Here is a 24,603-nt window from a genome sequence, read left to right as displayed (position 1 = left end):
ATCAGAAGGACCTGTTTTCATTAAAAAAAGCCCCTTTCCAAAAATAAGAAGTTATCAAGAACGTAAATCACACACAGGATGCAGAACAATCTTCTGCTGGTTGCACTTTTAGCTTTGAACAAACCATCTTCTTCCTGCATTGTGAAGGTATGCATAATACATTTATATTACACACTCTTTAAAAAAAAAAAAAAAAACTTTCAACATGGTTTTACTGCATGATGCATATGAAAACTTTTTAAGTGGTTCTTTTGAAAGCCATCTATGGTGCTTCAAAGAAACCAGAAAGGCTTAATATTTCCGGAATCCAACACACTGAACTGAAGAACCTGTAGCCTAACACAATATCAAGACCTTTTTTAATCTCCAGAATAACAAAGCCAAGTCAAAAATTATTTTTGCTGTTCCTAAGGTGCTACAAAGAGCCTTTATGTCTAGTGTAGGTTAGTGAATCGACAAAAATACTGTTTGTGCAAGTAATTTTTCCCAACAAAATCAAAATAATTTTTTAATTCAGCATGATTCATTTCCTTTATACAAAATATTTTATTTCTTTCTGTTGATTTTAAAGTGACATATGACATATTCCTGACATTCACCCAGGTTTAATCTGTTTTAGTATTCAAGCTTTTTTATTACCTGCAGAATTACCTGTCAAATTTGTAGTGTACAATTGTTTGATATCTCTATATTTTGCATGTCCTCTGTTTCTCCTCTCTACATCTCTCTCTCTTTATCTCTTCATTGTCAAAAGGATACTGGAGGAAAATGACCTGTATGTTCACGACCTTAGTTAGCCAGCTGTCTGCTCTTTGCTGCAAAACTGCTGAGCTCAAACTGAACAACAACAGCTCAGTCAATACTCTGGACCACTTTTCAAAATATAATTTTTTACATTAGACAGTTAATAAGGTGGAAAGACAATTTAATATAATATGCATATACATTAAAGTAAATCAATGGTTTCAATATACAGTACATGCACCAAACAAGCTTGAATAAAATACAATGAGGCATGGTAATTTAGAATATTTTTTATTAAATGCAACACGAATGCAATAAAATTAAGATAAATAACATGTTTTAACAGTGGAAATATCTTAGAGTTATATTCCTCACAAGGTCAAAAAGAACATCCACCGTAAAAATCAGTTCCAAGTGGGTCTCAAATTCAGGTCACACAATGATTCTATTTCCTTTGAGGCTTGGCCAACTTCCTGGCACGCTGGTGGTGCCAGTGCTACCATATCAAGCGTTGAATCCAGTGTTTGTTTACAAAAATACCTTTTTACTTTTTCTTTTTTTTTATAGACCCAGAAAGTGACATTACATTTATTTTCACATCAGATTTCTTAAAGCTTTAGCTTCTGCAGTGTAACAGCAACAATGTCCTTAAAAAAGTAAGTCATCCTTTAGGATTGAAAGGCATATCTGTCCTTTTTCACAATTCCAACACGGAACAATCTGTACAGACTTGCATATTGAACAAATAAGAGTACAACGTTGACAATGGGGAAAAAAACAAACAGAACATTTTTTGGCAAAGCAGGAAGAAAAAGTGACAAGAGGCAATATTTTAGATTAGATCTGTTTGAAACTGCCCTCACTTACAGGTTATGATTGTCCTTCATGATCACGTGACACAGGACAGCAGGAGGCTTCAAGTGCTGTTCACGCTTTGCATTTCCATACCCACTCCTTGCAGACATAAAATCCTTGGCCCACACTTTGCTACAACATTGCTAAAATATTGTGAGAACAATTTTTCAGCTGTTTTCAAACACAAACGCATTTAAAAAGTTATCTGCAAACGTAGTTGTCAGTCATCTAAAGTACATCAGGCAAAAACATTGCAAGTGCCCCTTGTTTATGATTCAGTCTACATATTTATTGCAGCTGGAAGTATAGTAATTGCAAGGACATACTTTGGTTTGATATTTTGGAGGCCAGATTCCTTCAATTTCCGGACGGTAAAACCACCTCCACATGTGCTATACGGACATGGGACTTTTAACTACGGAGTGTTAGCTTTTTGCGCAAATTGTTACCAGTTAGATCACACATAGACGATGAAATGCAATAGAAACAAACCATTCTTTCAAAGCCAAAATCAAACTCCAAAAGAAAAGATGAAAGAGTGAACACAGACAGCCTGTTTCCTCTGACTGAACTGCACTGTGTCGGTTCTAGCACTTGCTCCATGAGCAGAACGTCTCCCAACCCTCCCTTCCCTCCTATACAACAGTGAAGAGGGTATTCAGTAACTAAGGTCTCCCAAATCCTGTCTCCAAAACAAACCTCCCAATCAGAACAGTTATTTCATTTAAAAAAAAGAACACAATCAAGAGCAATAAAGAGGAATAGAGTTCTCTCTTCATTTATATTATATTTACAGTTTGTAGTTTTTAATATATATTTATATATTTACATACATCAAATAAATCAATTGTACAACTATACACCTGAATGAGAAGATACGCAAGAGGTACAGAAGTGTATGGCTTGACTGGAAAAATCATTCCTTTAGTTTTTTGTCTGTGTTTGTTTTTTGTTTGCTCATAAACCGACTTATTAATATATTGACATTAGCGCCAAAATGAACGAGAAAAGAACAATAAAAAAAATCCCTGGTATTGTCAAAAGAGGTCATAAGACTGTACACATATGAGAGCATCATTCAATTTAAAACACCAGTTAGGCCTCTAATCTCCAGGTTAACACCCATTCCTGTTTCTTTTGTTTGTCTTTTTTGTGGCTGATCTCTACATACAAACATGGTTGTTCACATATTTGCATACGGCAAAAAATGACCCTCTCATTCACATCTCCTCTCACGCAAACACACAAACAAACAGATCATACCACAGCTCAAAGTAACAGTGTATTTGGTCCTGCTGGGATATCAAAAAGTCCTGGGGACAACAGTTTGACGTGCTTAACCAGCCATCTTTCTGAAAGAACTTTCCACAAATCCAAAAACACAGTCAGTGTTTTTCAGCTCCGATTCATGTTCATCAGTCTAAATATCCTACTCTGAACGAGTCCAGTGCCTTTTTCACTAAAAGATAAAAAAATCATTCCATGTCTGTGGAACCTTTACAGAGGGATCACCACGAGTTGTCCTCCCCACGATCCGTTCAATACTATACTGTTACTCCAAGAGTAGAGATGAAAGTGGCTGCAGAAACCCAGGCCCATGGCCTGATTATCAGCCATTTCTTGTATCTCACGATTTCAGTAGTGCTTTCAGCCATTTTCTAACATTAGCAGATGATCGACTCTCCCTCAGCCGTCACCAGTTGGCCACTGGTGGGGTCGTAGGTTCCAGCCAGGTAGTAAAGATCTTGACTGTTGCTGTTTGGTTTTCTGATACGGCTCAGATGCTCATATTCAGCTCGGCTTACCACCTGGCACTTATGGGAGATGGTTTGGACGTCATTTTCATCCTCATGGGAACTTTGGTACAAGGCATGCTGTGAAGAGAGAAGAAAAATAGGTTAGGTACGCAATATCTACCTGAAATCAATCAAAACCCAACAAGACTTCTGGTGACTACTGTACCTTCCCATCCCGGTGCCTTTTTCCAAGCTTGGTCTCCTCAGGGTGGTAGAACCACTTTACTTTGACCACCATGTTGCTGGACCAGGATTCCCAAAGACTCTCAATGCGACCAATGAAGGGGAGATGGGGCCGACCAGCCGAGAGGAAAACCGCACAGTCGCCAACTTGGAAGAGAGAAGAAAAATAGGTTAGGTACGCAATATCTACCTGAAATCAATCAAAACCCAACAAGACTTCTGGTGACTACTGTACCTTCCCATCCCGGTGCCTTTTTCCAAGCTTGGTCTCCTCAGGGTGGTAGAACCACTTTACTTTGACCACCATGTTGCTGGACCAGGATTCCCAAAGACTCTCAATGCGACCAATGAAGGGGAGATGGGGCCGACCAGCCGAGAGGAAAACCGCACAGTCGCCAACTTGGACGGTGTCTTTCCCCCGAACAATAGCCTTGTAGAAGAGCTTCCGGGCTTTTCCTTTCAAACCCCGTCTCTGATGACAAGAAAGTGAAGTTTAAGGGACTCTTTCAGAAACTACAACTGTACATTTTGGACTGGCATTAAAACAGAAAAATCAGGACAGGAAATTACCTGAGTGGGGTTCCCAGACCACCTCCACAGCTGCCGTCCTGGCATGAATGAGGATGAGTTGGGTGGACCCTCTGAAGATGGCATCTTCTGTTTTTTAGAGAAGTCTTTGGAAGATTTGGACTGTACTACAGAGGAAGAGTTGTTGGCAATCTCCTTTCTCCTCAGAGGTTTTCCTGTACTACTATTGACTGCATTCTTTGAATTAGAGATAGTCATTGTTTTGGCTCTGAAAGTGAGTCGTGGTGGGGCGGTGGGAGGTTCAGGATGCTGCTGTTGTTGGAGCAATGTATGATGAGAAGAAAGGCAACCCTGAAGCAGAAGGCGTGATGCTTCTTCTTCATCCGAACTATAGGACGAGTCATTGTCAGATGAACATATGCTAGAGCTGGACAATGAGCCTGAACTAGATGCGCTGGAGGACCCTGAGGATGACGACGAAACAGAAAGACGAGACAGAAAGCGTCCAGAGGTGCGCATTGCCGCCCTTCTAGGATCTTCTTCCTCGTCTTCATCTTCATCCATATCTGAATAGGAGCTTAGGCAGTCGCTGTGGCAGTTTGGCCCATAATCTGCATATTCACTAAGCACGAGACCCTGAGGGTGCTTACGCATTTCTGAGGAACTTTTGAGAAGATGGCAACTGTTCCTTTTGGCATCTTTGACTAGAAGAACGGACTGGGAGTATCCCATTGTTGAGGTCAGTTCTCCTATTCCTTTGGCTCCAAAGCCCTTTTCCATCCGTCCACCTCTTTGCACCTCTGGGTTTCCAAGGAGCAACAATGCTTTTCCGTTCTTAGTCTTGGGGGATGTTACCCCTTCATGGTCCAGTTTGACCAGAAATTCCTTCCTGTCTCCTGACTTTCTACCCCGTAAACCAGGGACGCCTTTGTGACTAAGAGGCAGACCTGTTGCCAACTGCTGATTTCCAAAGGAAGTACAACCATTTGCAATGCTGCTGAAGGAGTCCACCTCAAAGGAAGTGCTGAAGATGCCTTTGGCTGGAGTGGCCATGGTGGAGCTAAGTAAGGGGAACATGTCTGACTCCTTTCCCCTCAGAGCTTTCTTTGTTAACCCATTAAACTGGAACAAATCCATGGAGGGTTTCCTCCTGGACATGGCAGCAACCGGCCAGCCAAGAAGAGGGGAAGCAGTTTCAGTCACGTTCTCAGATGCACAGCTCTTTGATGATGCATTGACGGATTTGGGCCTTCCTGTTGAGGGAGACAAACAAAAGTATTGCTATGGAGATGTAGGAAAACAACTGTTCCATCAATGCTCACTTATTTGCATTTTCCAAGCTCTGTTACTACCATACTTTAGCCCCTTAGAGAAAACAGATACAAACAGATATGCCTGACAACGGAACATCTGATGACTCCATGTTGTTGTATTTTTGCAGATAACATCTGATGAGTTAAAGCTGCTGGACTGGTAGTTCAGGGCTTTAAGTTTGACTCTATAGTTAAGTGGCGTTCAACCTTGACGCCTTGACCAGTTTCCATCATCCATTTGTTCAGTCAAATACGTCTCATTCCATTAGTCAACCAAACACTGATCTCATCAATGCTGATGTGTTAATTGCACAGGGTGATTTAAAGTAATGAGCGAAAATGCTTTATTCTCTTACATTTACACAGATTATCCAACCTTACATCTGATAAGACTTTTAGGGCTCTTGACAAACATTAAATAAATCATTTTGTGGGAATGTCAGTTCCAGGAACAGGAACCAAGAAAAGTAGTGAAGCGTGTCCTTAGGGACAAACAGGTTGAGAAACATCTACCCAGCAAGTTTCCCTGACAGTCCTTGTGATTAGTGTTTAAAACACTAAATCACAAAAACCTGTTGTGGAATCTTGTTTGATATATATTTCTTAACGTGCCTTTGAAACAACATGTTTTATTTCTTTCATTGTAGGTTAAACGTAACACCTTAGGGATATATGTGAATTATGAGAGATTTTAATCTTAGAATGCAAAAAGCATCCGTTTAAAACGTGTAACCCAAAATAGTTTCCATCCAATCAATGTGGAATTCAGGAAACCGTAAGAATGTCGATGTTACAGCTGTCATCACGCACCTGGCTTGGCTTTCACAACATTCTTCCTGGGCTCTGCGTTAACGGAACGCTCTGAGGACACATCAGCCTGTTGAGTCATCTTCTCTTGAGTGGAGATCTTCCTTCTGCGGCAGCTAGGTGAGACCAGGTGGGCTGGTGATGGCTCTGCACCTGCAGACCATCAACAATGCCACAGGCTTAATGACAAGCATGGAAACTTGGCACAATGTCTAGCATTGCTAAACACGAGACTCTTTGTTTATACTGGAGATGAAATGTGTTTATCTGCAGAAACGTACATTGGATTTGGTAGCCTGGCGGAAGCAGGCGAATGTTCGAAAGAGAAATCCATCCCCGGTCTCCATCGTCAAACTCCACCATGATGCAGCCCTCCTTCTGTTCCTCACCTGGACTTCCTGTGGAAGACGCAAACATACAGCTCTGAACTCAAAAACATAAATGATTAGTAATGCTAAAAATATTATTATATACTTGGGACTATTTTAGATATGGATTCAAAATAAGATGTTGACTTTCTAATCCTTATATATCAAGAAATAATGAAAAAAGTGTATTGCATTTGAGTGTAGATGAAGTGTGTGTGTTTGCACATGTGAGAATGATCTCACCTTTACGGACATATCCAGGATACAGACAGCGGGAACGTTCACTCCAATAAGCGCACACTCTTGTTCCAGCCGTCAGAATTTCCACCATCTCAGGCTGCACATCTAAAACCTGAAACACATAGATGACTTTAAAAATGTACCTACATATCTCGCAGACATGCAGCTTATCAAGCATAACAAGTTGATTTAGTTAAAAGGCACACATGAAGAACATGAGACACGTCCACTTTGCAAAAGCATAGATATCTTTGAGGCCCTCCCCTTAAGGCAATTACAACCATGGGCAAACCTTTCTCAAGAGACGCTGTTGTTTGATTTTGTTCACATCTACACTTTCTAATACTGAACTAGAATAAAAAGAGAGCAAATGAGCAGCACTGAATGGGGTGTCTGCTTTGAAATAATGGAATAAAAGAGCAGAGAGGTGAAAAAGGCCTAAATCGATGACTTTATTGTGAGGCTGCCAGCTCCCCTCCCACTACACAGATCACATGCACTGAGGGCTCTTTCAGGCCCAGTTCAAACGGGTCTGCTGTAGATACGGCCTTTCTGATAGACAGAGCAAATGGCGAGCTAGGAACCTTTTGGCCGGGATATGCAGGTAGTGGCTGTGGAAGCAAACGACTGATAAGATGTCTTGAAAGCAGCGCAGGAAAAAGGAGGTATCACTTCACTGGGGGGCTAATGCTTGTGGCTAGCAGTGTTTCCATTATACTTTTAGTAGGCTGATTCCCCTGAAAAGTATAAACAATTGTAGTCTCTATCAAAACACTGCTATTTGGTTGAGTGTGCCATCTCGCTTAAACATTGCTTCAACCAATGGCATGCATTTGGGGCAGGACTATGTGTTTATCAGACCAATGCCAGATGGGGGAATGCTTAGGCAACCTGTTTGAATACAGTCATTATATATGTAATTCACATGTGCAGAAATTACAGGATCCATAAAAAATGGTGAGTAATACAGAAGGGGAACATGGGTTTGCAATCCGATGTGAGACATTACAACTATTTGTGTATGAAAATGTGTATGCTCATACCAAAATGAAAATTCCATCATCATTTACTCACTCTCAAGTCATTCTAATCTTTCTTCTGCAGAAGATAAAAGATTATATTTTGATGAATACTTATAACCAAACAGTTTCAATTACCATTGACTTCCAGTGTATGGACAAAAAATACAATGAAAGTCAATGGAAACCTAAAATGTTTGATTAACAACATTCTTCAAAATATCTTCTGTGTTTTGCAGAAGAAAGATATGCATACAGGATTAAAACAATATGAGTTGTGAGTTGAAGATCAGTTTCATTTTAATTTTTGGGTGGACTGCCCCTTCAAAGTTAATAGTCGTCTAAAAAAAAGATTTTAGCCATTGCTAATGGATTGGGATGGACTATGAAAAGTGGGATTTACACACCAAAATTGACCAGACAAAATTAATTTGAATTACAGAAATAAATAAGGTGAATTTTGGTTTCATGTTGACTTTAAGTTTATGTAAACCTGAGCTGTGCTCGTTTTGTAATTCCACACTAGATCCAGTAATGCTGATACACAAACATACACATAGGAACAATGCTGCAGGCTTATGGGCGAGTCTAATTTGTTGGAGTAGAGTATAGCGTTCAATGTCAAAGCTTTTACTCTGCTAGCCTTCAATGAGAATATAGCGTTAGCTCTCTTGTTTTATCTGTTCTCCCAGCTTTATCTCTCCCACAACTATGCACAATCGCATCCAACACTGACACAAATGACAACCTCCTCTCTTTGTTTTGCATTTTGTGAACAATCAAGAGCTTTTTGTGTTGCAGCTTGTGGATTGTATCAAGAAGAGATATCTTCAGATGTTTTGTGTACTGTACTGAATTTGAGAGTTGCACAGAGCATGCTCATTAATACGTCTTTGAGGGAAACTGGGGACGGGTGGGTAAAGCTTGCGATAGGCGGTCCCTTGGCAGGGAGACACTTTTTCAGCCTATGATACTGAGACAGATGAATGAGAGAAGTAACGCATGTAATGTATTCAAATGAATGCATGCCGACAAAGAGCTGTTGGTTTACGGTGTGTAATCAGCTCCCTTTTTCCCCGTCGGCTTAGATAAACTATGCGTGTAAGTGTAACCCGCAGTTCAGCCCCAAAGATGTTCCTAAATAAGAAGATAAATAAATAAAAAAGGGATAAAACATGCTCCTCTGTACGTCCTCCTGGGGGGCTACACAGAACTAATAAGGGACAGTTATATACAGTCACAACGTGAAACTGTATATGCAGGAATCTAATGGACTGCTGGACTGCATTAGAAGCAGCTAACGAAGGGTACTGCCTAAAAAAAGGCTATATTAGCGAGTTCCGTGGGTTGTCTTCTTTCTCTATCACAACCAGATGCTGAAATGTTCCTTTACAGATGAATTTGATGCTCAATGAGATAAAAAAATAAGTAATAAAAGACGCACATGTGAAAGAATGCCTAAAGTTGAACCAGAGTCCTTCACACACTGATCATAGCAGTTTACATGCTTCATGGCTAGTAACTGCCTATCAGTACACACACACACTCATACAACCCCAGATGCTATGTTCTTAACTGCTTTAGCAGAGAGTCACAGAGCTGGGCTGGATCCAGCCTTGAGCTGATGGGGCTCTTGAGGGAGAACAAGGGGTCTGTGAGAGCCTGTGAGGGTGGCCTGAAGGGCTGGTTCGACCCAAGGCCTATTTGGGAAGATGGAGGAGGTCTTCAGGGGAACGAGTCCCCTGAAGAAGCTTTTTAAAGGGTCTCACCGCTTCCTGAAGCAGCTGCTCCAGAGAGTAGATCCTCTGCCTGTTTCTGCGCTCTCCTTCAACAACAACACTATAGCTGAAGAGACAGAAATAAAGAAAGATTTTTTCATTATTGGAAATTCTGAATGTAATCAACCATCCATCCATCCATCCATTCATCTATCTATCCCTTCATCCATCAACCATCCATCCATTTATATATCTATTAATTCATCCACCGGTCCCTCCATCCGTCCATCAGTCCATCCTTCCACCCATCCATCCATCGTTCCATCTATCTATCCATCCCTCCATCCATTTATATATCTATTTATTCATCCATCCATCCATCCATCTAATTGTAAATACAGGGTGGTTGTCTTACATATCAGGCAGGTCCAGTGTATGTACGTAGGCAGCATACAGTAACTCGTCCTCTTTTGAGATTAACACTTTCAGCCCGTCCCTCAGGATTTCTTTGGTGAGAATGCAGTTGGGCAGGGCTGATTGTGACAAAGACAGATTAAAGTAAGAGGGCATTCTCCTTTTACCACATGCATATCCTGTCTCAACATGTATTCAGTTGCATGTAAATGTAACAGCATTATGCATGTCCATCTTACCCGGTAGAGCACTGCCCATTGGCTCTAGTTCCTCCTCCTCTTCTTCTTCTTCTTCCTCTCCCTCTGAGAAGCTGCTGTCGTCATCCATCCGGAATCCCTCATCGGCAGCAAAGCTCTCCAGCAAACGACTAACTGCTCGCCCCTTAGCCTGCTAACAGTCACGAAACGGCATGTGAGCCCCTCTCTCACGCACACACACACACACCCACACACACACACACACACACACTCACACACTCGTAATGGCCCCGGAGAGAGTGATTCAGGGCTCCAACATTCATTCAAACTCCCATCCAAATATATCATAACCTCTCTCACCTTAACAGGTCCATTTTTGTGCACAGCCCTTGGTACTTAACATTGCTCAAAAAAGCTGTCATATATTAATGTGATGGAGGTTTCGTCACTTGGGGTGATGCTGTTCGGTTTTCATTTTACAAGTGTGTCTCTAGGGTGAGGCCCAGGTGAAGAATGATGCGTGTCTTTGTTCTCTATCGTGCTCTTTGAGCGGAGCGGGAATTTTCCCCGCCTGCTGATTAGGCAGACAAAGTCCTCTCGCATGCCTTGCTGATGACCTCACAAAGGGCCGACGGTGACAGCCTTGACGCATATGGTGTAAATCCTTTCAAAACTATTGACTGTTTTATTTAGACAATGCATGATTCAGCCTGTGAATTAGCAGGCGGATCCCATCTTATCTTTATTGTGAGCAGATTTACGAGAGCCCCTGACAGGACAAACCAAGATTGCATAATCCTTCTCGGAGGGATGACTTTTTATGGGCGCCAAGAGGGCAAGGCAGATAGATCTAGGCCACTAGGGGGTAATTCGCTATGTGGCGCTGCAACCTCGCTAGATCTCACCAACTTCCATCAGAACTCTAATGAATAAGCTCAAAAGTACCTTGCATTGCTGTTCACCAGTAAACCTTGTGTTTTGGATGCCAACTATGTGTTTTAACTCGCTTAGCCTAACCAGCAAGACTTCAAACAAAGGGACCAAGCTGGTCATCCAATTTTCATTGAAAGCAAGCATGGGAACCATTCCATACCTGCTTGTTTCTGATTCGTCTGCTCCAAGTGATGTCATCATACTGAGACGACAGTGCTTCTAACCAACAGCTTTTCCTCTGAAACAACCATAGGGAACACGTTAGCACAGTTAGACCTCCATAGAGCCTTGTTTGTAGCTGTAGTATTGCTACAAAACATAGATATACCTTTCCAAGAAGCACAGCTCTCTTCCTGGTGGTCTTTTCTCGTGGAGTAGGTGAGGTCTTCAGAACCCTAGTGTGGTCAAAGGTGTTCTCCCTTGACCCCTCTCTCCACTTGGGGCCAGTCAATCTCCTCTCCTCCTCCAGTTCTGAGTGGTTATGGTCAGCACTGACCAGGGTCGGCCTACAGGGGGCCTTCCTTCTCTTCACCTCTTCTTTAGCGATGAACCCATTCATAGACCCTGAAGGGAACACAAAAAAAAACGTTAAGTGTGACAGTGAAAAATGAGTGTTTGCGAACTAAGGTGATATCTGTCAATCCCTGCTATCTAATTAAATAAGGATGTAACATTTACCAAATCCTAGTCTTTCTGTTTTATTCTTGGCTTTCTGATTGGCCTCAAGCTTCACGATAGAGCACTTTGAAGGACGGCCGACTCCAGACAGTTGCTCTTTAGATGATAGATTCTTGATGCCCTCTGCCCCTTCCTCGCTGTCATAGATGCCGTCATCTTCCTCCTCTGTGAAAATGATAGATCGATTGAATGCATTGACATCTTGACTGGACTACAGTTCACAGCGGGCATCTGAATCGGTCATGGTGAACGCAGCCTGACGCTTTCTCGCACTGTATGATTTATTCGATATTTAGCAAAGTTCATGAAATGGGTGCCAAATGTGGATGTGACTGTCAATGTTCACAGGAACTGTGGTGGTCAGAGAAGTCTAGTCACTGACAGGTTTGACCACCAGACCTTCGCTTCCCACAAGTGTCTGATTCCTGTTTACAGCCACAGATACAGTAAATGATGATTCACAGGTTTGGAGTCACTATAAAACTATGTTCTTGAAAGAAATTGATATTTCAATTCACCAAGTATCTGCAAAAATGGCAACTGATTACATTTCTATTTCAAATGAATTCTGTTCTTTAAACATTCTAATGAATTTTGGAACAATACACATAAATTGCTGAATGAAAACACTAAGATGAAAATACAATGAACATTTTCTGAAACTAATACACTTACTTTCTGCACTGTTAACTAAAATTAAAACTTTTAAAAATCTTTTTCGGTAATTGAGATGAAGCTGAAATAAAACAGAAATTTCAAAAAAAACTTGCCAACTAAAGTAAGTATTGAAATGATTGAAAGTGCTAAAATTGCTTAAAACTAAAATTGAAATAAGAATAAAGCTAATAAAAAGACAAAAATATAAAAACTGTTAATACATACTACGATATTATATAAATAATCTTAAAATAACACTGTTTCCCCAATGCCCACAACTTCACCAGTTTCCCCAGAGGTGATGATTTTGCTCTCTTGATATAGGCTTGTAACATGAATAGAAACAGCTATTGACACCTTATGGATTCTAGCTGTCAGTTTATTAAGATATTCAGATAAAGTTACATCTCATGCTTTCTGTGGCACTGTTTTTGAATCATTTTGTACTGTATTTTTGAGCACTTAAATTTGAATTTCTTTCAAAAAACGTACAAATACCTTTGTGATTCCAAATGTTTTGAACTGTAATGTACGCAAACAAAGTCATGTTCGCATGCTTGGGTGTCACAGATACGTATTGGCAGATGCCGTCTGTGGGCTATGTGTCTCGCATAGAGCGGAGATGGCACGGTGGCAGCAGTGTCGGGTGTCAACACAGCGCTGACACACTTGTCACTTACAAGGCGCTCGTCAACACTCTCGCAAGCTCGTGAAATGTGAAAAGGATAACTTTCAGGGCAATTAACAGAGCGGCGACAACACCGCCTAGCTCGACCGCAGACGTAGCTCACATTAGCGTTCATTACCACCATGATTTTCATATCCACTTTGTTCACTTAGTGTGGACTAAAACGTAGCGGAACTGGGGCGGTGGAGGGAGTGCATCTCTTTTTTCTCTGTAGGTGTGGCATTCTAAACACAGCATGACGCAGGCTAGCATTATGGCTTGGGTTTTGCCCAATGCATGCCTGAGGAGGTGTCGTTAATTTTTTTTAATGGCATGACAGTCGAGCAGGGAAATAAGAGGATCCGCTGATCGTCATGGTGGGATGCATCTCTCTCGGTCCATAACTCACCTGTGTCGCTGTCAGAGGGAGAGATGCCCTTCTCGGTAGCTTCTACCTTGCTATTGGTCACAGCTGTATTGCATAGCAGCAGCTGAGTTCGGGTTGGCAGGAGTGAGGAGCTCAGGATGGCCTTTGACCTCGCACCTCTTCTCATCATAGTCCCCTTCCCATCTGATCCCTGGTGGACTGCTGCCCCACTGCCTGCTGGGACAGATTAATTGTAAAATAATCTAAAATAATCTAAAGTGATCTAAATATCAGTGCAATTAAAATTCCTGTCATTTACATCTAGCCTGTATTATGTTTACCTGTGTCACTGTGCTCTCCAGTTTTATTACAATATGTGTGTTCTTTTCCACTGTGCTCTCGGTACAGATGTTCTGTAATGGCGCTTGGTGTATTTTTTTCTCGGTGACACAACAAGTTCACCAGTCTCGATCCACGCTTGGCTTTGGCTTTCTGCTTCAGCTGTGAGCAAGCTTTCTGTTTAAACTTAGTGCTGAGCAGTCTTGGCCTGCCTCTTGGCCTACAGTGAGTCTTTATCTGAAACAAAGAGAGAAAAATAATTAAACTAAAGGCAAAATTTACTTGCATAATTACAAGGCAGCACTGTCAATGTTTCTCAACCAATCCTTCTCTGAATATTTTAATGAATCTTGTCATAAACGAATGTTTGTCTCCTTCACTAAAATTTATAGTCGAAAATCAGCATTCAAAATATATCCAACAACGGTGACATAACTGTGATTTTGGCAAACTGAATTGTGATTGGTCTCGTTTCTTCTGTTTATTTGAATGGGTTTTTAATGTTTTATCTGTATTTAACCATGCAAGCCAGAAAACAACTAATCAATAGACGGAAAACAGTGTTAAGCATCATGACAACAGCAAAGTTTAAGGTGGCATTTAAAAAAACAGCAAGAACTGACTTGTAAAATTCATATTTGAAAATCTGACTTGCACTAAGAAAGTTTGGCATCCAAAAACTAACCAACAACGATAAAATAATGGTGATATTGGCATACTTAATTGTGATTTGTCTCTTTCTTGCATTTATTTGAATGCCTCGTTGTGGTGGGTCTTTACACGTTTTTAACAATGTGAGAGAAGAGAGTCATGATAATAGCAAAGTTTAAGATGACATTTATAAAATAGCAAGAATTCACTTTACTATTTAATATACATTCAAGATCTACCTGACAACATTGACATACAGTAAATGTGATATTTGCACACTCAGTTGTGAATGGTCTCTTCTTGCATTTAGCTGAATGCTAAAATGTGATAAGCCTTTCTGTTTTTACATGTATTTAACCACGTGACAGAAAACCAACTAACCAACAGACAGAAAACAGCTTATAACAGCATATTTAAGATGACATTTCCAAAAACATAACACATTTTTTCAGCCGTTTAGAATCGATTAGCTACAAACCTGTGTGCTACTGAGATGGTGGTAAGGGCTACTGGTCATCCTCCTCTTCTTCCTCTTCCTGTCTCCGCCTCCAGTCAAGTCCTCCGCCGTAAGCAGGCCCGGCCCCGCCCCTGCTCCAGCCAACCTGTCCATCACAACAGAGAGGTATTCATGAGGGGAGAGAAGAACGAAGGATGAAAAGGAGAGATCAGAGGCGAGCGGAGGGCTTGCCTTCCCTCTCTGTGGCTCTCTAATAACCTTCTTTTCAGGCTTTGATGAATGGAGAGGCAGGGGCCTGGTTCCCCGCTGCACGCTTGGAAAAATTGGGATCTGACGCCAAACTGAGAAATATCTGAGAGAAGTGCTGGTAAAGCAACCTCCCACTCATAATTTTGTTTGTTCTTTTTTCCTCGCTCTCCCTCGTCTCAGTCTCTCCGTCTCTGCTTACTCCTTTTCCATTCTGTGCCAATGGTTTCGGGGCTGTGAATTCCAGCATTACATTAATAAAAAAAAACCTTCTCTGTCTTATTACCATATCAATGCATCTGTTCCTGCACAAAGCAGCACAATGCACAGGCCTTCAGGAGGGCAACGAGAGTGAGTGAGTGTGTGTGTGTGTAGCCAACCATCTAGCAGACCTATTACACTGAAATAAGGCTCATACACTCGCTCTGCAGCGATCGGCCTCTCGTTTTGCAGTGTGTAAGCATCAGTGTTTTTATTCCCGAGAAGCAGACAGCTACTTCAAACCCTGCCACGGGCTGCCTTGGTCGGTGCTCGGGGCGGGGGATGGCGGCGCAGACATCAGCTGCCCCGTCAGTCACCGGGATGATTGGCAGGTGAGTGTCGGAAACCATGTCGACGTGTGGTTGGTGAATTCCAGCCTACCTTCTGTGTCCTAGAGACAGCTATAGTCAGTCACTCGCAAAGTGACTTCCGAATCAAGCCATGAAGACATTTTGAATTTTTCTTGCTAAACGAGGTGCCACAACACCAACTTGACCCCATGATTTCTACAATGTTGGATGCTGGACTGTTTCCCAGCATGCACAACAGTATGCATAAATCACTTACTGCCTTATTGTTTTAAAGTTTATTACAATTTATGCAACTGCATTGTAGTGTTCCTTGACTTGCGCTCAACTTAAAGTGTATCTTTACCATAATGATGTGTATGTTAATGGTTATATGAAAGGCTCTCAGCATACACTTGTCACAAGGTGTCATGTTCCTTTTTGTCAGAAATTCTCATTTTAAAATATTGCTCATGGCAACATCTCCTCATTCATACATCATATAACTCTGCAACATAAAAGTGGATCAATTTTGCATGGTGCGTCCCAACTGGGCGGACCGTTTATTTGTGTGACCCACTAATAGTGAAGCACTGGCCAAATTGATCGGTGCACAACCAATCTGCACTGCCCACTGGGTTGCACATGGACAATTTGTCATTTCTAATTAATATAAAAATAATTGAATCTCCCATACAACTAGCAGCTAAATAAAAGAGCTGCATGAAGATTAGTTTGGCATGCATATGCGAAGAATAAATATATCAAAATAAAATAAATACATGTGATATTTCAGGATTACTCATCCTATTAGAAGAAGACCTGACAGAAATGTATGATGCGTATATACATGCATGAAGGCAATCGTTTAGACAGACACGCATTCACCGCACATGCCCAGCATTGGCTGCGTTATGTTCCACTCTTCCTTTCAGCTGTCTGAACACTGGCGGTCTGCCCTTTACTCTGGCCGGTGCTGTCAGAAAGAATCAGTGTCCCCAACACATAGACCCCAGCCCTTCTCCTCAATACAAAGAGCCCCCTGCTTTATCTGGAGATGGAGGGAGGATCCCGCAGAGACAGAGAGGCACAGATACATGACCAGGACAGATGGGTGGAAAAACACAGACCGTGGTCCAAAAACCTCAGCAGAACATAAAGTTCTGGTCTACAAAATTGTTTGTGTGTGTGAAAAGTCATTTCGATTTGCAGACTGCAACTTTCTAAACTAATATAATAGTTCATAATGCTCACCAAAGTTACCAAATACACATCTGCAAAGGTTGAGCAGACTCATCATGATGAGTCTGTTTTCATGTATTTGTGCTGTAGGTGAATAATATTATGAATAGTATTATATATATAATACATTTAAAGTAATTAGTATTATAAACATATTATATATTTTAATACAGATATTTAATAAATACATTTCTTTAAATAAATTTGTGTTACACTCACCAAGCATTTACCTTAATCAAAAATACAGTAAAAAATATTTCTGTGAAATATTAATACAATTTAAAATATCTGAATATATTTCAAAATGTACTTTATTACTGTGATGGCAATATTTTCCAACAGTTTAATTTTTTAATTACTCCAGTCTTCAGTGTCACATGATCCTTCGGAAATATTTCTAATATGCTGATTTGGTGCTCAAGCAACATTTCTTATTCTCATCAAACATCAACATTTTTTAGAAACAGTGGCAATTTTTTTCAGGATTCTTTGATGAATAGAATGTTTAAAAGAGCAACATTTATTGTTAATATAAATAAACATAAAAGTCTTCACTGTCACTTGATCAAAAGAGTCAGTGCTCAACATGTTTGAATGGTATTAAATTAATTAAATATCTATATTTATAAATAAATATGTAATTTGCTTGTGTAAATAAAAGTGATTATGGAAATTAGTATTACTCTGGGCAAATGCAACTTAGTCAGCGTAAACAAAACCAGAAAAGCCAGAAGAACACCCAAACTATACTATAGAGAAAGAGAAATGACTCAAGATCAAAGTGGACACAAATGAGAACAACTGATGTAGTGAAGTGAAAGAAAGAAGAGAAAGAGAGAGAGAGCAATCCAGCGGGAGTCACTCGACTGACCGGAGCTGGATCAATGGACACTAACCTCTATCGACCCGCCACCACATGCAACATGAACATGCCCGTCTACGCCCCATTCTCCACATCTGCATTCAATAAATTCATCCAAACACATCATATTATCAATCACAATCCCTATTCCAAATGCCCCTTCAAAACACACCTGGAGATTAATTATAGTTTTTTTGGGAGACCGAGCACAACAAAACTGAGTGGAACTGTAGGAAATATCTTAAAGAACAAAAGCAATACCAAGAGTAAACTGTTCAGCTCTGAACAGAGTAAAGTGAATGTTGAGTGCACTTCCCTTTCTCCTCCTTGTGGCACAAGTGTATCTATCTACAGATCCTCAATTACGGCCTTATAAAGTCGTTAAGGGCCTTAATAAAGGCCCTGTTTTTGTCAAAACAGAGAATAAAGCTTTGGTCTGTAGCAGGGAGGTATTTTCTCCCTGACCATGTGCATCTCTGATTCACTTCTACTGCATTTAAATGCCACAGAGTCTGTAAAACCTCTAAGGCCCGGGAGACCAGGTAACCTTGGAAACCTGATTAGTAACCTGACACCAGGTCCGAGGCAGGGTTTGGTGTGCGGTTGCTTCGGCTTGATGAGGACTGTGGCATGGGCGTCTATTAAAGACAGCCCCCCGCCCTCCTCTCCGCTCTGCCTGTCGCCACCCAAAGGCGACCTTCTGACCTCCTGACCCCGAAAGGCTCCTCTAGTCCTTGTGTCAACTCCATGTCACATTCCTGCTGTCGAGAGAGAGTGTGTGTGTGTGTGTGTGTGTGTGTGTACTTGAGCGAGTATGCTGGTAGGAGAATTCACAGTCCTCTAATTACAAACCCCTTCCCCTCAGAGAGGTCAGGATTACACAGTAATGCTATTCAGGGAAAGGCATTGATTAGCAAGACACAATCATCAAGAAGAGAGAGAGAAAAGAGAAGAGGAAGACAGCCAAAGAGAGCAGGAGAAAACGGTCATGTGTGTGTGCGTGTTCCTGCCATGGTCTCCTTCACAGTCCAATAATCATATTCTAGGAACTGAAAAAGATGCTGTATGTTGCTATTATTTACCATCGAAACCCTCAATCATTCCGGCTAATGAATATATCTGTGCATAAATCCCAGCATATGAGCACTCTGCTGAGTTTTCATATGCAGGAAACCGTTTGACAACTACAAAGTGACCAAATGTGTTTTATTTTGGTCTAACCCAAAACACTTGGGTAAAATGTGTACTTTTGCTATTTTTCACCTCCTTAAAATAAATGTCACTTGGTTTTATATTGTGGTAGCTAATGCAATAATATTTACACAGTATCCTAATATATTTTGTGGCTAAAGTATAATACCATTTCAAATTATGATTTTTTTTAAAGTATCTTATGCTCAACAAGGCTGCATTTATTTGATGAAAAATACAGTACAATACAGCAATATTGTGACATATTATTGCAACTTAAAATAACTGATTTATATTTTAATATATTGTAAAATGTAATTTGTTCCTACCTCATTACTCCAGTCTTCATTGTCACATGATCCTTCAGAAATCATTATAATAAGTTGATTTGGTGCATAAAAAACATTTCCTGCCTGTTGTGCTGCTTAACATTTACATTACATTTCAGGATTCTTGGATTAATAGTACTGCATTTGATGAAGAACCTACATACTGACCATTAAAATATTCTATAATTGTGCAAAAAAACTTTTGTCTAATTTTAGTTAAAATATGAAAAATCTTTGAACAAGATAAATTTGCCTGAGAAGCAGCACTGCTTAAGATATGTGACTTGTTTTTCAGTGAATGTATCTTTAATCTAAGTGTATTTTGTCTGCACTAACACTCAATTCAAAAAGTTTAATAACTCTGCAGTGCAGCCAGAAAAACCAAGCATATTCAGACACAGAGTTAGGTGAGGTCCAGTCTAAAATCTGCAAACTGTGCAGGTCTCCAACCCATGCTCCTAGGATGCACTGGGGCAAAAGGCCCAGCGTGCGCACGCACACATCACATGACAAGCCCGTTCCTCATGCTCAGATGGGATTTGATCCTCGTGGCAATGCCACAAGGACCCGTCAACACCCTTAACCTTGTCTAATGACCTTTGACCTCAAACAGATTTGGCCCGACACCGAAAGATGTTACACTTTTTAGTACACAAATGCATGAGGGGAATGAGAGACTGAAAAAAAACCCACATACCCAACACATAACCTCAAATCCAATAATGCTGACAAACACTACAATAAATGTTACTGTTCAATTGCTCAACAAGTCATGCTGTCTGCTATCAAACTGACGTAAACCATGATGAGAAAGTCAAACCTCGGCTTCTCTCTGCCATTCCCTAAAGGGACTCTAAAAAAGGCTTTTTACGACTTGGGATAAATTTTAGTGGCGGGAAGTTGTCATTTGTTTTATTTGGCAGGGGAGCTTTATTAACGACAGGGATAAATGTGCGCTGGGTATAGCATGTGTAATTAAGCTCTGGCTCCTGCTTTTCATTAGCACGCTGCTAATCAACAAGGCTAGTAATAAAATGGGAGTTTTGTTAATCAGGTATAGGGTAAACTTGATTTGACTGAGTTTATCAAAATGTCTAAGGCCTGGCGTAAACAGAGGTGTATCTCAGGGGAAAACGCTCATCCATCAGAGTGATAACTTAAAGCCCTGACTTGGTGCAGGCAATTGGTCTCCGTGCTTTATCAAATTAATATCGCAGACGCGTCATGGGTTAGAAGGGAGTCGCAACACTTGTAGATAATCAATGGAAGTTGTAAATATGATTAATGACGGCTCTTTGCACTGATTAAGTACTTCGTCTGCCTTGTATGAACTGATAGGAGCCTTCTAGACTTATTTACATACACACTCATAATACGTGGTAGCGTTGGATTGCACATGCACGTACAAAATGAGTTCACAAACATAATCTGTAAAAACATCTCCTATCTAGACTGTTATTAACGCATGTGAAGCATTTGGCGACAGGTAAGGAATTGTTTCCTGAGCTAGGCTTAATACTGGTCGCAGTAAAGTGCTAATTTAATCCCAACTCTCTCGCTCTATAAACTGTGGAAGAACATTTTCAATATTACCATAAAAGAGCAATAGACCAATAACACTTTATTTACTGCTCTGCAAGATTATATGATTTTAAACGTACACACACAACTTATACATCTATACTTGTGAGAACCTCCTATATACTTATACAGCACTTACATGAGGCTAATTATAACTAGATTTTTTGTTAACTAGTCTCAATGAAAGTAGTGACAGATTTTTTCTTCTGTATCATGATATATTTAACAGGTTATCAAAAAAGTTAAAAAATTCAATTATTTATATATATAGAGAGAGAGAGAGAGAGAGCTGGGTAGATTACTTCCAAATTGTAGTCCATTACTGATTCCAAATTACACGACAAAGGCATGTCACCATATTCTAATTTGTTGAGATAGTGAATTGGTGGGTTTTTGTGAAATGTGAGCCAAAATCATCACCAAAGACTTAAACTACTTCAGTCTGTGTGCATTGAATTTATTTAATACACGAGTTTCACAATTTGAGTTGAATTACTGAAATAAATGAACTGTTCCACGACATTCTAATTTATTGAGATGCACCTGTATTTAGTAACGTAATCCATTACACTACACATTTTAGGTAATATAATCAGAGTACTTTTTTATTACTTTTTACATAACTAGATTATCACATTGATTTAAATAGGATAATACTGTACTTCTGATATTAAAATGCAAAGAAAATATATTCCATCTGTTGTTCTTAACACCATAAAGTGAATTAAGCATTACATTACGTCAAGGTTTCCCAAACTGGGATTTGTGAAGGAACTGCAGGGGGTTTGTGAGTTTAATGAAAAGCTAATAATTACTTAAGTCATAAAAATGTAAAATTACAAATAAATAATTTTAAAATAACGTCAATCAAAATAAAACACTTACTAAAATTTTTTTATATTTGTTTACCTGCATTTCATGCCGGCATTTTAAAAAGGAAAATTTTAAAAATGAAAAATAATTAGGGAGACTCAACAAATTATGAATAATTTATTGCTATTGTGTAAATATATGTAATCAAGTAATCAATAAAAAAGTAACTGTAGTCTGATTACGAGTATTTTAAAATGTAATTTAATCTAATTACAAGTACTTAATTTTCGGAATCTTGATTATGTAATCCTCATTACATGTAATCAGTTACTACCCAGCTCTGTATATACTGTATATTATATGCAGCTGCTAAGGTTGTCAACCCTATAGATATGGCCCTAGATATGTCACTTAATCAATAATTTTTTTATCAATTTGCTATGGTAAAATTGTGAGTCTGAGTAAGTTCTTAGAAATACAACAGCATAGTTAGAGGTATCATTAAATTTAATTACAACAAAATCATGAACCTTTATTCTATCAAGGAAAGTCAGTTGTACTGAATTTCAGGAATTTGGCCTTCAAAAACATGTAGAAACTGTAAGTACAGTGAAATTAGTACAAAAGGAAACACTCACTTGACGTTTTTAGGGGCATCTGTGGGGATAGGGGGTGCCAACGTGGACTTGCGCTTCCTTGGCCTTCCGGGGCCTCGACGAGCCGGACTGCGTGAGGTCTCTTCTTTCCTGTAAACACACAAACACGCGCACACACACAGCCTGTCAATCACTCTAATTCACATTAACAATGCTGAATGGAACGAAACACTAAGCCATCCTAATTGTGAGAGTGGACTAGAGGAAAGACTTAAGCACAGCTCAGGCTTATGCAAAGAGGGCTCAGCACACACTTGGTGGTCTCAGCAGAGCGTTGCAAGGGGACAGAGAAAGAGCTGGAGAGAGACTGTGAGAGTGTGTGTGCTGGAGGATCGAAGAGAGTTCGATCTCCCCGCGCATGTGTGTAAACGGGTTTTGAAAGGTGTGCGGAAAGCATTTATATGTGGAGGGTGTGTATTCGTGAAAGTGGTCTGTGGTTTGCTCACTGGTGGTCATGTTTTCTCTGAAGCTTGGCCAGCTCCCTCTGTTTTTCCTTGTAACGCCGCTGCAGTTCTGCCAGCCGCACACGCATTGCTAGCTCCTCCCGGTCCAGCGTTTCCATGGTACCCTTAACAGGACACACCTACACATGGAACGAATAATCTCCAGTGAGTTTATAGTTTCTAAATGACAGTCAACATTGTGCCGCTTTGTATGATTGTCTTTCTTCCGCAGAACACAAATGGAGATATTTTGAATAATATTCACAATACTCTTTTCCATACAGTGAAAGGATACAGTGATTGATCCTTAAAAATCGATCTTTAAAATTGGTCCATGCAACTCATGCGTCATATTTCAAGTCTTATGAAACAAAACCATTTGTGTAAGAAACAAGTCGATATTTGAAAATAATCCAATTACGATTTTTCTGATAAAAATGGCAATTTTTTTATGTTGGCAGAAAAAAGCAGGGAGCCTTTAAAGCTTTTCTTTTGTTGAAAACAGCTGGTTTATAAGTCGCATTTTAAGTATGGGAAAATTGTTGCCACGTGTTGTGCTCTGTAAATAAATGAGAAAATTAAAAATACATAAATGTTAATAAATAAACACGAGTTACGTGTACCGGTTCGGGACGTGGCGTCCACTTGCACTTCCTGCGCAGATTGAGGATTCTGCGAAGGGGTGGAGTTGAGTCTACTGGTATGGGTGGGACCAGTTCCAAGGCCCGGGCGGCAGCTAGGGTCGCCAAACTTTGGAGGTCAAAGGTCAACATGTCGTCTTCTGCACAGAACGAGAAGAAATAAAGGAATTGAAGGAAAAATCACATCATCTGATCTTACAAAGAAGATTATACAGGGAGACATCCATCTAGGATGGGATGTCCGATCCTGTTTCTAGAAGGGCAACTTCCTGCAGAGCCTAGCTCCAACCTGGAAGCTTTGAATAATTCTGAAGACCTTGATTAACTGGTTCAGATGTATTTAATGAGATTTGAAGCCAAAGTTCAAAACCCAAAGCTCAATTATTCAAGGGATATTTCACCCAAAAATGAAAATTCTGTCATCTACTCACCTTCATGTCAATCCAAACCTGTATGATTTTCTTTCTTCTGTGTAACACAAAAGATGTTTTGAAAAATGTTGGTAACCACACCGTTTTAGTTACACAGAAGAAAGTCAGTTATGAGTAAACAGTGACAGAATGTGCACTTTTGCATAAACTATCAATTGACCAATTGATCATTGTTGTCTGAGATGCATTAGGATACGGTCACATGTTTGTTTGTTTTTTTTTACCCTTTTCAAATGTGGTTTAAGGGATAGACCCTGTTTTCATGTGTATTTATTGAAAATCACTGGAGACAGATGTTAATATCAGGTGTAAACAGAGGCCTCTGTCTCCGCCTATATATTCAAAAGTGACCTAGCAAAACAGACATCCAGCCTGTCCCAGAAAGTGCAAACGAAAAAACCTGTAAAGAAGCAAAAATAAAAAGAGAGTCGAAGAGAGAGAGGGAAAGAGGAAAGCCTCAAACGGTACAAAGCCGCCTCTAAGCACGCCGCTGTTTCCTGACAGCACTTTGTGCTTTCAGAGGCTGAATGAGCAATGATGATAGCTATTAACCAGAGAGCTTATCTCTGTACATGAGGCTTAGATGCCAGGAGCTATGTTACAGAGAGAAAGAGAGAGAGGGAGAGAGAGAGAGAGAGAGAGAGAGATGAAGAAGGGCGAATTCTCAACATTTATCACTGTCATTAGGG

General features: G+C 40.2%; 1 protein-coding gene across 3 annotated transcripts in view; it reads right to left on the bottom strand.

Annotated features, from left to right (window-relative positions):
- Positions 1–1,162: 1,162 nt before the first annotated feature.
- bahcc1b (BAH domain and coiled-coil containing 1b) overlaps positions 1,163–24,603 on the bottom strand; it is a 108,549-nt gene continuing 85,108 nt past the window's right edge. For 2 of the 3 annotated variants that reach the window (XM_016293618.1, XM_016293619.1), the window contains 18 exons: positions 23,466–23,623; positions 22,846–22,982; positions 22,382–22,489; positions 14,953–15,076; positions 13,826–14,060; positions 13,527–13,721; positions 11,794–11,958; positions 11,444–11,679; positions 11,276–11,353; positions 10,225–10,375; positions 9,987–10,104; positions 9,623–9,698; positions 6,838–6,946; positions 6,508–6,624; positions 6,230–6,379; positions 4,149–5,359; positions 3,814–4,050; positions 1,163–3,473 (listed from right to left, as the gene is read on the bottom strand). In XM_016293618.1, coding sequence (XP_016149104.1) covers positions 3,264–3,473; positions 3,814–4,050; positions 4,149–5,359; positions 6,230–6,379; positions 6,508–6,624; positions 6,838–6,946; positions 9,623–9,698; positions 9,987–10,104; positions 10,225–10,375; positions 11,276–11,353; positions 11,444–11,679; positions 11,794–11,958; positions 13,527–13,721; positions 13,826–14,060; positions 14,953–15,076; positions 22,382–22,489; positions 22,846–22,982; positions 23,466–23,623 — 3,815 coding nt within the window. In that variant the 3' untranslated portion in view covers positions 1,163–3,263. The remainder of the gene's footprint in view (positions 3,474–3,813; positions 4,051–4,148; positions 5,360–6,229; positions 6,380–6,507; positions 6,625–6,837; positions 6,947–9,622; positions 9,699–9,986; positions 10,105–10,224; positions 10,376–11,275; positions 11,354–11,443; positions 11,680–11,793; positions 11,959–13,526; positions 13,722–13,825; positions 14,061–14,952; positions 15,077–22,381; positions 22,490–22,845; positions 22,983–23,465; positions 23,624–24,603) is intronic. The other variant, XM_016293620.1, reaches the window with a different exon arrangement.

This window comes from Sinocyclocheilus grahami, unplaced genomic scaffold (genome assembly GCF_001515645.1).
Source record: "Sinocyclocheilus grahami isolate Dianchi unplaced genomic scaffold, SAMN03320097.WGS_v1.1 scaffold305.1, whole genome shotgun sequence".
Classification (NCBI taxonomy): Eukaryota; Metazoa; Chordata; class Actinopteri; order Cypriniformes; family Cyprinidae; genus Sinocyclocheilus; species Sinocyclocheilus grahami.
This window is presented reverse-complemented; position numbering and strand designations above follow the sequence as displayed.